General features: G+C 36.1%; 1 protein-coding gene across 2 annotated transcripts in view; it reads left to right on the forward strand.

Moving 5' to 3' along the window:
- Positions 1-12646, forward strand: part of PRKD1 (protein kinase D1) — a 116640-nt gene that overhangs the window by 89935 nt on the left and 14059 nt on the right. For both annotated transcript variants that reach the window (XM_064715052.1, XM_064715053.1), the window contains 9 exons: positions 1555-1759; positions 4196-4319; positions 5091-5168; positions 5741-6020; positions 8324-8376; positions 9453-9525; positions 10485-10591; positions 11013-11174; positions 12523-12621. In XM_064715052.1, the coding sequence (XP_064571122.1) occupies positions 1555-1759; positions 4196-4319; positions 5091-5168; positions 5741-6020; positions 8324-8376; positions 9453-9525; positions 10485-10591; positions 11013-11174; positions 12523-12621 (1181 nt within the window). The remainder of the gene's footprint in view (positions 1-1554; positions 1760-4195; positions 4320-5090; positions 5169-5740; positions 6021-8323; positions 8377-9452; positions 9526-10484; positions 10592-11012; positions 11175-12522; positions 12622-12646) is intronic.

Consider the following 12646-nt stretch of genomic DNA (forward strand, 5'->3'; position numbering starts at 1 on the left):
TAAATTTTGTTTCTGCACAATATAACTAAATGAACAAAATTTGCATTTGTTTCTGAATTAATCCTCCAAATTCCCCCTTTCCATTTGAGAGAGGTGTATTTCGTCCCTACAACACACCCCCTCTGCCCTCTCCCCACCTTTGCTTCACAAGCAGCACGCTACTTTTGTTTTGTTTCCTCCTGACACATGAATCTGATGCTGAGCTGATGGGAAGTGATAGTTTGTCTCAGGACAGCTTGTGCAGAGTCACTTGGGGTGAGAACACATATTCTGGGATTATTCCAAGTATATTCCTTGAAGACTGCAATCTTAAAATTTATAGAACTTGACTTTTATACACCAAATAATATTCTTAGTATGGTATACATAGAATCCTCATAGAACTCTGAATTGTGTGTCCTGAATGATTGATAGAGGGTCCCTGTGATTAGCAAAGGCAATTTTATCTTGTATCCCATTAGTATTTCCTCAGTAATTGGGTTCACATTATTTTCAAACTTAATAAACAAAATACAGTATCTGTCATTTTGTCCATCTGCTGTGTGATGCATCTTCCCTAAAATAGTAAGTGAAAGAAGAGTTGAGTAATGAAATTTCAAGTGTGGTCTCTTTAGTAAATGCATTATATACAAAATGTAAGGAGTTATTTTTAACTGATTGTAGGTTTATTAAAAATAGATATTTTAAAAGTGTTGTAGGAATAACAAAGAGAGAGAGCGCTTTGCACTGTGGAGTATCATTTATGACTGAATGACTGGTTTTGCTAGAGATGAAGTGTGTGTCTCTTAATCACACATCAGTAGTTTATTTCCAAATATCTTAATACTAGCACATGAAAACAAACTTTTCTGATGTGCCCTTCTAATTTCAATGAAATGCTATCAATTCCAATCATTTTTCTGTCAGACAATTCAATGTGCTTCTTCCTGTGTTACATTGCCTACACTGGCTGTCAAGAACCTTCCTCCACACAATTTGGCAAAAGTTGCTAGGAGAAACTATTTGATGTGTTCCATGTGATTTTAACCTAAATTCAAATTTCTGAAACATTGCAACATCCCAAAGAAAGCAGTGCTGTCTTTACCTTCTGACTGGACTAATGATTTTATGTTCCAAATAAATCCATTCACAAGCAACAATGCAACAAAAAAATGTTTCTTACTCTGATCTTGCTTGGGCATATTTAATTTGGAAAAAGGAAAGTTAAATATAATTTAAATGTAAGATGGATGGTGCTATTAATGCTATGCCATAGTCAAATCAGCTAAACCCTAATACTTTAGTTTTGGTGCTTGTTTAGTATTTCTTTTCTAATGGCAGGGAGCACCATTTCAGTGATATTGATAATTGTGCTTTTTGTGCAGGCTTCACAGAAAACTCTGTTCCTGTGCAAAGGAATATACAGTTCACGTGATAATTAATTGTCTACCTATATTGTCTAGATGCAGGCAATAGACTTCCAAAGAGAACTTGAGTTTTTTGGAAGCTCAAAATGTGCCAGGATGTTGGAGTATCACATGCTTTTAGATAATAACTTGAGAAATGGTATTCCAGACCTTCTTAGTCCTGGGGCTGAGTCTGATGTGGTCATGGAAGAAGGGAGTGATGACAATGACAGTGAAAGAAACAGTGGCTTTATAGATGACATGGAAGAATCTATGGCTCATGATTCAGAGATGTCAATGACAGGATGCCATAGTGACAATGGAGAAATGCAGGATGCTGATCTGGATCACGATGAATCTAACAGGATGATCAGGTGAGCTGGGCAGTGAGTGTTCCTTCCATCTTCTTTTGTATTTATTTGTACAAATCATGTCTAGGGCTCAAGGGGGAATGTACAAAGTCACTGTTCTCACTCATTTAGAATGGGAATGCTGGTGAAATGTAGTGAGACTGCTTCACTGATTATATGCATTTGTATTTTAAGAGAAGCTTTATTGTCAAGTTGAAGTGGCATTTTAAAACTTATGCAAAAATAGTTCTTACAGGTCTGTTCACATATGAAAATGATGTGAAACTATTTGTGCATAATTACTAGTAAAATATTTATTTATTGAATACTTAATTTCCAAGGCATTTTTTCCCTGGTTTAACAGTGCAATGCCTTGACATTTAAATTAAGTGGCTATGGTATAATTGGATCTAGATTTTTGTATTTTTAGATGCCTTTATTAAAAAGGAAAGTTTGACAAACTTAATGTAGTAATTTGAAGCAAGTTAAAAAATAGATCAGTGCTTTGAAATGACTGTTCAGGAAAGAAAACAGGAACTGAGTTGTGCAATGTACCTCAGAAGTGAATTAAGAAGAAACATTGACTTATTGGAACTGTCCAAATAATATGGAAAAAATAGGGATTATTCCTTATAATTAATGAGGCACCTAAATGAGGAACATAAATGAGGAAATTTAGTGAACCTAAAATGAATTAAGGAAATTTCAACTGTAATTTCCTTGATTCAAGGGATCTATAACTTATAAAACATTTTTCTTTAACATGTCTGTTTGACTTGCAATTTCCTCTTTTATTTTGCTTGTTGGGAGTCTCTCTTAGTAATATGTTCTTATTTCTTATTTATGTTCCCTTATTTCTGTGTTGCTGTCATACACCTGTTGCCCTAATAGAAGGCAATCCATTTCAACAATATGCAGTTTTACTTCATGCAGCAGTAAACTATTTCCATATTTATCTGCATAGATAGGTATGATATATGTATGATGTATAGACACCTTGTAGCATTGGAATATGAGCCTGTGCTTAGATCACTAAATCATTGTCACAGAACATTGTAAATTTGCAAGTTTTATGAAGCAGACAGCATTGCAAGTTTTCAAAATTAAAATACCCAATTGTGCTAATAAAGCATTTATGACTAAGGTACATGTAAGAGAGATTCTTCCAGCAATACCTCTCTGCACTTATTTCTAAGGGTAATTTCTGTATCCATGGATATTTTTTAAGTGATCTATATAAGGCAAATAAAAAATAAACCTCTTGTCAGTACAGACAAGAATAGCTGAATAGAAACTGCAGATGGTTAAATCATTTTTAGGCAGAAAAGAGATATTAAGTATATGTTATATACTTAATTAAACTTTCAGACAGTGCTTTCTGCATTTTGATGGGAAACTACCAATTCATAAAGCTTATTTCCAGGATGCATTACAGCGAAGCAGGGCCACCTGCAGACATCTACAGTCACAACAACTTTGGGAACTTAACATATTATTCTTTTCATAACCACTATGAACCCTTTTTTGTTGGAGTTGTTGCACCAATAGCTTTGCTAGCAGGGCATAATACAGAAGCAGTGCTGTGCTCTGTTTTCACCATGCAGCATCACTGTTTAAATTTCTGCCAGAAACAGCCAAGTATTCATGTCTAGGACTGAGCAGATTGAGTCCATATTCCATTACACAGAATCTGCTTTAGGAGTTGCTAACTCTAACAGCAAGGATGATGGGCTAGGTTGCCTCTGGTTGCTACCAGATTTTATCTGCTGGTGCTGTCAGGCTTGCTGTCACATTCCCATGGCTTCCCAGCTTGCTGTGTGTTGGCTGAATGGTGGAAAGTTGCAGTGTGCAAACTCTACCAAGCAGTAGGGTTTCACCTTTAGTCTTTGACCGTAGAGAAGCTTAAATCTCTTTCTCTGAGAGGTTCCAGCAGATTCTGTGCTGTGCCTGGCCAGGGTGTGTGCAGCTGGGCAGCTGACATGTTTTCTACTCTGTAAGGTGGCATCACTCCATTGTGTGTTTGAGCCCAGGCAAGATCACAGGACAGTAATATGACGGACAGTGTCTGTGTAGGTTATGAGAGATTCAAGATCAAGTACTGCTCTGAATCATGCATAGCACAAGCTTGAGCAGTGCTCCTGCAGCCTAGCTAAGGCCCTTAGTCATTTGCCCATTTTCTTAGCTCATCTTCAGAAATATTTTGGAATAGTGTATGTAAGCCTTCAGAAGGTCTCTGACGTTCCCTTGGTGTAGCATTACAGCCTTTTTTCTTTATAATCTCAAGATAATTTGAATGACAAAACAAAATAGTGTACAAGCCAGGTTGGCTAACAATGATAAAAATAAATGTGGATATTTTCTGTGTGTACATGTATACATGTATTCTGATTTTAAAGGTTTTTTTTTCTTTCTGTCCAAAGTTATCTTCTTTTTAAAAGCCTTTAATGATTTATTCTTAAGCCCTTCAACCAGCAACAATATTCCATTAATGAGAGTGGTACAGTCTGTGAAGCACACAAAAAGGAGAAGTAGCACAGTAATGAAGGAGGGTTGGATGGTTCACTATACAAGCAAGGACACACTGGTAAGAAATGTTACAGAACACCTGTCTTCCAGTAAATGTTATGTTGTAGTATGGAATCAAATTCTAACAATACTCAGACAATTTACAGTCACTCATGTAAGGCAGTTTTTGCAATTTTTATGTTTTCTAAAGTCCCAATACGTACCATAACTGGGACTGGCACTGCTTGTAAGAACAGGAGACAGTTAAAACATGCAAAAACCATCTAAATAAATCTGTTGCATTATCATAGGCAGCCAAATGTAAAATCATTCTTAAGGAAGTGAAACCTAATGTTAAGGGGTTTTGTAAAGTAACTTTACTTTCCAGCTGCTGTTTCTCTGATACCTTACTGCCAGTTGAATCGAGACTTTTGTAAAGTAGGTTTAGTGTAGAAAAAGGCTATTTTCATCCTAACCTGCTAAAAAATGAATAAAGACTTCAGTATGTGACCTTCAAAATTGAACTAGGGTGTTAGAAGGGATAAAAGAAGAAATTTCAATTGCATTAGGATCATGCATATCAGCAAATTGTGCTGAATGTAACGCAGACAACAGAATGACATTTTAAATTTTTAAAACTTGTACAATTTTAACACAGCTATTCCTGAAACAGCAGAGCATAAAAAGAGGTATTAATTCTAAATTCAATTAGAAAGTTTTCATTAAAATCTTGTAATAGTAATTGGGTCTTTTATCATTCACAGTACATCTCTTCAAACTAAGGAAACATTTTGGCAGCGGTGCTTTTGCAAAATGAACATTTCATTAATTTACTTGTTTTTCACTGCAGAGAAAGCGACACTACTGGAGGCTGGACAGCAAATGCATTACACTCTTTCAAAATGATACTGGAAGCAAATATTACAAAGTAAGAAATACTTTTCCACCTCTTTTCATACCAGCAGAATATCAGGACTAAATTACTAAATTGATGCTTGCTAAAAGTACAATAATAGTGTAACTTCTATCTAGGTTTTGGTTCTTTGCGTTTTTTTTTTTATTATTTAAGCTGTGTGCGTGTGTTTTGCTTTTCAAAACAAGTCTGATCAGAAAGGTATCAGCTCACAAGGACCTATAAGATGTGTGTTGTGGAAATGAAAAGTTTTTGTTTGAGAAGTCAATAAGGTTTTATTTTCTAAAGGAGTTTTCTTAATATATGGATGGCCCTGCTTTTTCTCTGAAGGTACCTCTCTACTCTCTTTGATAAGTTCAGTTAAATAATTAAAGTTCTATTTAGTCTTGGAAAGAAACATTTAGGATTTTACCATCAACAGTTGTCTGTGTCACAGAGTTTCAGGTTACAAGAGGCTTTTTGTTTGTACAAGAAGCATGTGGTGAAAGGCAACAACCGATATCATAAGCTAATCAAATAAAGCTCATGCTGAAGTTCTTTATGTTGATAATCTTTGCACAGAAAGTAAAATATTTTTTTCATTTTAGGAAATCCCATTGTCTGAAATTTTGTCTCTGGATCCTGCAAAAACTTTCACTTTGCTGCCTCAAGGAGCCAATCCTCATTGTTTTGAAATAAGCACAGCAAATATAGTCTATTACGTTGGAGAAAACGTAGACAACCTCTCAAGCGTTCCGCTGAATAACAGCGTGATCAGCAGCGGTGTGGGCGTCGATGTGGCGCGGATGTGGGAGATGGCCATACAGCACGCCCTGATGCCCGTCATCCCCAAAGGGGCGTCCTCTGGATCAGGAGCCAGCCTGCACAGTAAGTCTGCTCCTTTCCTCCCTTTCTCATAAGGAGAATCACCTCTTGAATGGCATTGGTCAGTCCTCTGCACACCTTGAAAGGATGCATTGCACAGCTGGTAAAGGCTATTCTGTCATGGGTTGTCACCTGTCTTCCATATTTTAAACGCCATGGTTTCTCATCCATGTGTTTTCAGTAGGACATCTGTATTGATATACAAGATGTAGATATTCTAGTAAGCAAATAGTTATGTAATTAGTAAGGCTTCTAATTCAAGTTTATGTTGTTGGTGTGAGGAATAGCCTCCTTGTGCAGAGGGATGAAATTTTCTGAGCTCCACTTCAGAGCTGATAAATTTTTTTCTCATCCTGACTGTAATTTATGTTTCTAGCCGTCTGCAGAAGCAGCTCTTCAGTCTTTAGGTCACTGCAGCACAGATTATATGCTCCCTTTCATCATATTTGGCTGTACAGCTGCCTCAAACATTGTCCCAGGCTGAGATGAAAACAGCTCAAGTGCGAAGAACAGCTATTCTAGGCACAAGGCATGTGTGTTATCCAGGACCAAAAGAACTGAATGAATCTTAGCTTCCAATTTACATACCTTTGTGTAATTCTCTAGCAATGGTGACAGTTTATGTAAACCAAATATGAGACCTGTTTAAATCTGTCTTGGGTACTGATAATAAAGTAGCACAGAGCAAACAATTCCTCACCACTAGCCATGTGCTGCTGTGGTTGCTCTATATTTCTGTTCAGCCTATTGAGTGTAAAGAGAATTTGGATATGTCTACATAATTTGGATTAGACCTTTTGTTGCAATATGCACCCACTTTAGCACTTGACATCTGGATGCTGTTAATGCAGCACAAATGCTAATGAGACCACAAGCCCTTCAGGAATCAAGTAATACAACAGGCTGTGGCATTGCTTCTCCAGGCACAAAAGCTCACACATCAGATTAGATCAGCAATGTCCTTTGCTTTCTGAAATGGGATCTTGTATAAAATAGTGTCAAATTCTGGATGTCATTTCTGTCAGACTAGTTGCCTAGTGCCCCTGGTTTGAGTCCACCGTAGCTAAACAAATCACCAAAAATGCTGTACTGGGCATGACAGCTGTCTTATCTCCCTCTTGGGAAGTTTGAAAAATTTCTTTACAAGTTAGTAGCTGTCCTTGGGTTATATGTGCAAAAATTAAGGTTGTTTGAGACCTTTAGAGCAATTTCTTGTGGACAATGAGAATGATAGCAACTATCTTTCTTTTGCTCAAACTCTAAGACTTGTCTTTGTCCATGCTTTTTTTCATGTAAACACAGCAGTACATATATTTGAAGACAGATTGGCAATGATTAAAAGCCTCTCCATAACTGAAACCTTCTATGCCAAAAGCACTCCTTAAGGAAAGGGAATAAGCCATGTTACTCATGTTACTTACAGCAACTAGGATTAGTGCTGATGGGTAGTAGCAAGTGTCTTCAGTGTGTAGTGTAGGCCTTATAGTAGGGGACACTGTTTTGAAATTTTTACTTAAACAAATGGAAATTCAGCATGAATGGGATTCTACACAGAAGTAGGAGACAGAAGTGACCGTGCTCCACAGAACCATGCTTTCCTTCCCAAAGTATTGTCTTTGTGTAATGCAGTTAGCAGTAGGCATATGCTGAATTTTGCCTCAGTAAGTTTGCAGTTCAAATGCTTATGACATGCTTATAACATCCTAAGCTCCACATTGATAGAAGTTGGATCTGGTGTTTCTTTTATTACAATGCAGGTGCAAGGTTTTGTTTCCATTATGTCTGTTTTAATTTTTAAGTTTTAATAATGTCTGTTAAGCCAGTTGAAATGTGTATTACTTGTAACAGTGTGCAGGCTAATTTGAATGTGTATTTGCCTTCATCTGAATATCATCAAATACGTTGTAGGTGACTAAATAAATTAAAACTGTTATTAAATGCCTAAATTAAATCACTAAATGAAACCAGTTTAGTTGCAGTTGTTACTTGGGTGCAGCCTCAAAATAAAGCCTCAAAATAAAATGGGAAAAAGCAGTAAGAAGTTTATTATAAGACTGGACTACTAAAAAAATTATTAATGGATTGTATAATTCTGGTTTTTCCCCACACTGCAAAGCTGTTGTTAAATTCATGTGTTTGTGGGCTGGTATAATTTTATATTAGCTGGTAGACAAATGAGCTGACCTAATTGGTCCAATTTCTAGAGCTGTCAGTAGATACTGATGTAATATGAATGTCATTTCCTATTACTACATGTTTGAACTAAAAGCACAGCAATCTAAAGTATACTTTGCTTTCTTCCCCAGGGGATATATCCATCAGTATTTCTGTGTCAAACTGCCAAGTCCAAGAAAACGTGGTGAGTGTTCTCTTGATGCTGGTGCTAGACATGCTATTATTAAGCTGGCAAAGTCATTGATCTGATTTTCAAGAGGAGTGTTAGGGGAGTTCCCATCAGCCATTTCTCATTTACTTTGAAGAAATTAACAAACAATTAGCTTTTTTAACTTTTGACAAAAACCATCTTCACAGCACCTTTTCTCGAGATGCAAGAATTATGTGTGGGTAATTTCACAGGCTTTAACTGTGGGTCTGTGTAGGATGTTAATTACCAAATGGAAAAGCGAGGTGTAGAAATACTGGTTCATGGAATTTGTCAACTGAACTTTGTAAAACTGACCACAAAACTTGATAAATATACCATTTCCTGTCATAACTGAGAGATCAGATATTCTGTGTTGTACAAAGATGAAACTCTATGTATGCAAAGGAAGAGTTGCATACAAATATCAAAACACAGAGAATTCTGGGTTTCTTTTACTCTAGGACAGTTAGACATAGGTCATGTAGTCAAGTTAAGCAGTCACACTGCTTGCTTTCTATCTCATGGCAGATGGAAAAAATAGATTCTCCCTGCAGCCAGCTAAAGCTTTGGGACAGCTCTGGTAATTGTCAGAAAAAGATTGCAAAAAGATTGCCCGCTAGGGATGTGTCCATTTGTTTCCTAAAAAATAAGACAGCCTTTATTATGAACTAGACCCTCTTTTACTCTGTTGTATATGCTGCTGGTTAAATATCAGGAAAATAAAGCTGAGCTGCAAGATTTGATGTTTGTTTGAGTCTCCCAAATGAATCTGCTAACAGCTTGTGCTTTAGCCTGTGTTACAGCACTGAGAAATAGTGAGACATGAGACTGCCTCTCTGGCACAAATGGAATATTTTACCCCTCTCAGTGAACCTGTTGAAGATTCATCAGCTTTTACAGCAGTTACAGTTACTGTGGCTTGTAAGAAAACACACCGGAAATTTTTGGCAGATAATATATTTTAAATGTACTATACTAAAAGGATGCTACTTCCCACTAGAAAAAGCAAATGAAATGCAAATTTTCTTTCCATATTCTTAGGGCTTAATATCTGTTGTTTGTATAAACAGGATATTAGCACTGTATACCAGATCTTCCCAGATGAAGTTTTGGGATCAGGACAGTTTGGAATTGTTTATGGAGGTAAGGTTTTGGTGTGTTGTACAATTGTGCTTAAGATAAAAATTTTCTTGAACGGGGAAAATATTTGGACTCTGAAATTTTTTGTTGCAGAAATTAGCTGTCTGTTGTTTCATTCAAGACATATATGTTCAACAAAATATATGTTTAGATATACTGCAGAAATTGCATACATGTTTATATTTTATATGTTTATATTTTGTGTTGATGAAGTAATTTTGTAGATTGACGTTTTCTGCCCAGTGGTGGGTCAATGTCTATAATAGCTTCATATTCTCTGTAAGTTCTAATAAAGCTGTTCTTTTTGAGAAATGTAATGCATGAAAAAAAACATTACTCTCCCTCTGTGTTCCTTTACATATTCCAGTGAGGCATTTTTTTGTTTCTTCAGTAGCTTGTTAGAATTGTTTACCTTTTTATTTTCTTATTAATTTTTCCTCTCTCTTGTCTCCTTTTTTCTGCAGTTTTTTGGGGGATGTATTTAGTTACAGCTGTTGTTTGAGACAGTGTGAAGTGAGAACTAACAACAAATTTCTCACTGAGGTATCTCTGACTCTCTGGTAAACCTGGGACAGGCACTAACATGCCTGAAGGCTATCACATATTTCATTTTTTGCTAGTGTGGAGCTACCAGTGAAGGACTAAGCCTACAACCAGCCAGTTGCACAGAATGCAGCTGCAGCTTACACATATATGAGAAAATTAACTTTGCATCTATACTGTTGAAATGTAGAGCTAACTTTCTCATATGTTTGTTTCTTACATGTTTAAATGGCTTTGTCAGGTGATAGCAAGTTCTGTTGTCAAAGGGTAGAAAGAAGAAAAATGACAGAAAACTTTGTGTCTTATCTGCAAAACAGGTCTGAGGATTACTTGGTTATGGCCATTTGTACAACCCATGAAAAGGAAACGCTTTTCATAATCATGTTAATTGATAGAGGACTTTTCTTTTATTAATGCAGGAAAGCATCGCAAAACTGGAAGAGATGTTGCCATTAAAATAATTGATAAACTAAGATTTCCAACTAAACAGGAAAGTCAACTTCGTAATGAAGTTGCCATTTTACAGGTACTTTTCTGTTGTTTTTTACTGTATTAGCTCCATTATTTATTTCTGTAAATACCAGATGATAATATAATGATTTTAATTTATAATCACTACTACCTTTGTAAAAATATTAGTATTTTTGCTGTATATTTTCCATAAAAAGCCAAATGGGTGAGCAATGTCACACGAGGAGTTAAAATTTCTGCAGTTTTAAGCACCAGATGCAATAAGGAAAATGTATGTTAAACTAATTTGAAATTCATATATTCTCCTGTACTTCCTGTAGGAATTTTGTCCCTGTGGCCTACAGGTTAGGCACACAGTTTAAATTACTGAATACTGAAACATTGTCTGGTTTAGGTGGCAGTGTGAAGTCTGAATATGCAATGATAAAAGCTACTGATCATATTGAGAAATCCAGAACTGTATTTGTCTTTAATAGAATCTTCATCATCCTGGGGTGGTAAATCTGGAGTGTATGTTTGAGACACCAGAGAGAGTCTTTGTTGTTATGGAAAAACTCCATGGAGACATGCTGGAGATGATCTTGTCAAGTGAAAAGGGCAGATTGCCAGAGAGAATAACTAAGTTTTTAATTACTCAGGTAAGAAATTAATTATAGACCTGGAAGGACATTTGAGGTCAATTATTATCACTACCAACATTATGTTTCTTCTGTTTTCCTTTTGACATAATTTACCTGACTGGTTGATAAAAATCTGAGTAAAACAGGGGTGATAAAACAGCTTTCTTTACATGACTCTATGTTACTATCTACATTATAGATAGTAACCCATTAAGAGGACTTAAAACTGGACACATATAGTGCTGTTGGCTGCTGGATGGAGGGGACATCAACCTACAGTTTCTCATATGATGGAAGAATTAAGCACAAGAAAGGAAAGCACTAAAAGCAAACCGTTTGAAAACTACAAAAAGAAATTTGAGCCTCTTGAACTGCCTGATATCAAACCACTGCAGTTCATACTATACACTGTTAAACCTATTTTCTGTGCTGAGATTGGATCTCAGTGCTACCTGTGTCTGAGTCTGGATTCCATTATTACTTCTGTTAACAATTTGTTATGGGATTTATTTGAGCTTCCTGTTATTATATTCCTGTAATATTATCATACTGTTTCTTTGGCTGCCCAAAATACTGGTTTAAATTTAGATACACACATTGGTAGTGAGCCACCTCACAGTCAGAGAAGCCCATGTTTCAGCAGTCAGGAAAAAGGAAAGTAGCAGGAGCAAATGTACTATAGCGTTTAACATTATAAATTCCTTATTTGTTGTAGAACTTAACAGGTTTCCTACTTTCCAGGCTGTAATGGGCAAAGCTGCCACCAGCTTTAGAATTTGATTTCTTCTGTTCACAGGTTCATTCAGCCTCCTCGCTGTTCACTGCTCTAATGCAGTTGCAAATTCTGTCACCCCCTGACCAAACAGAAGTTGAATTAAAGCCACACAAAAAGGATGGATATGTCACACTATCACTATATTTATGTGTTTGTAACAGAACAGAAATACATACAACACTCTGCATTCTTTCTGCCATCAAAAACACTTCAATTGGATCATATAATATTTCTGTGAAATGTTTTTGGTTGAATCTAGATATGAAAGGTCATTCTGCAAATGTTGCTACATTTAAAGATTTCATGCACAAAAAAGTAAACAAATACTTAGAACCCAGTTTCTAAAAGATGTTTATAGTGTAAACTCTTGGAGAGGGAAAAATATTTGATGCAGTGAAACATGAAGAAAACTTGAGGCACAGCATTTTGGTTTTTGTTAAGTTTTTTGGTTTTTTTTTTTTCATTGTTGAAATTCTTGTAAAAGGTACCTTCTTGTTGAATTGTTTTTCTTCACACCAGTCCTTGCTTCTCTGCTCACTGATACTGTTCAAACAATATAAAACAACCATCATTTGATTTCTTTATTCACAGATCCTTGTTGCTTTAAGACATCTTCATTTCAAAAATATTGTTCACTGTGACCTCAAACCAGAAAATGTGTTATTGGCATCAGCTGATCCTTTCCCACAGGCAAGTAGAAAATACCCTTTCTTAA

This window comes from Zonotrichia leucophrys, chromosome 5 (assembly GCF_028769735.1).
Source record: "Zonotrichia leucophrys gambelii isolate GWCS_2022_RI chromosome 5, RI_Zleu_2.0, whole genome shotgun sequence".
In the NCBI taxonomy this organism is placed as follows: domain Eukaryota; kingdom Metazoa; phylum Chordata; class Aves; order Passeriformes; family Passerellidae; genus Zonotrichia; species Zonotrichia leucophrys.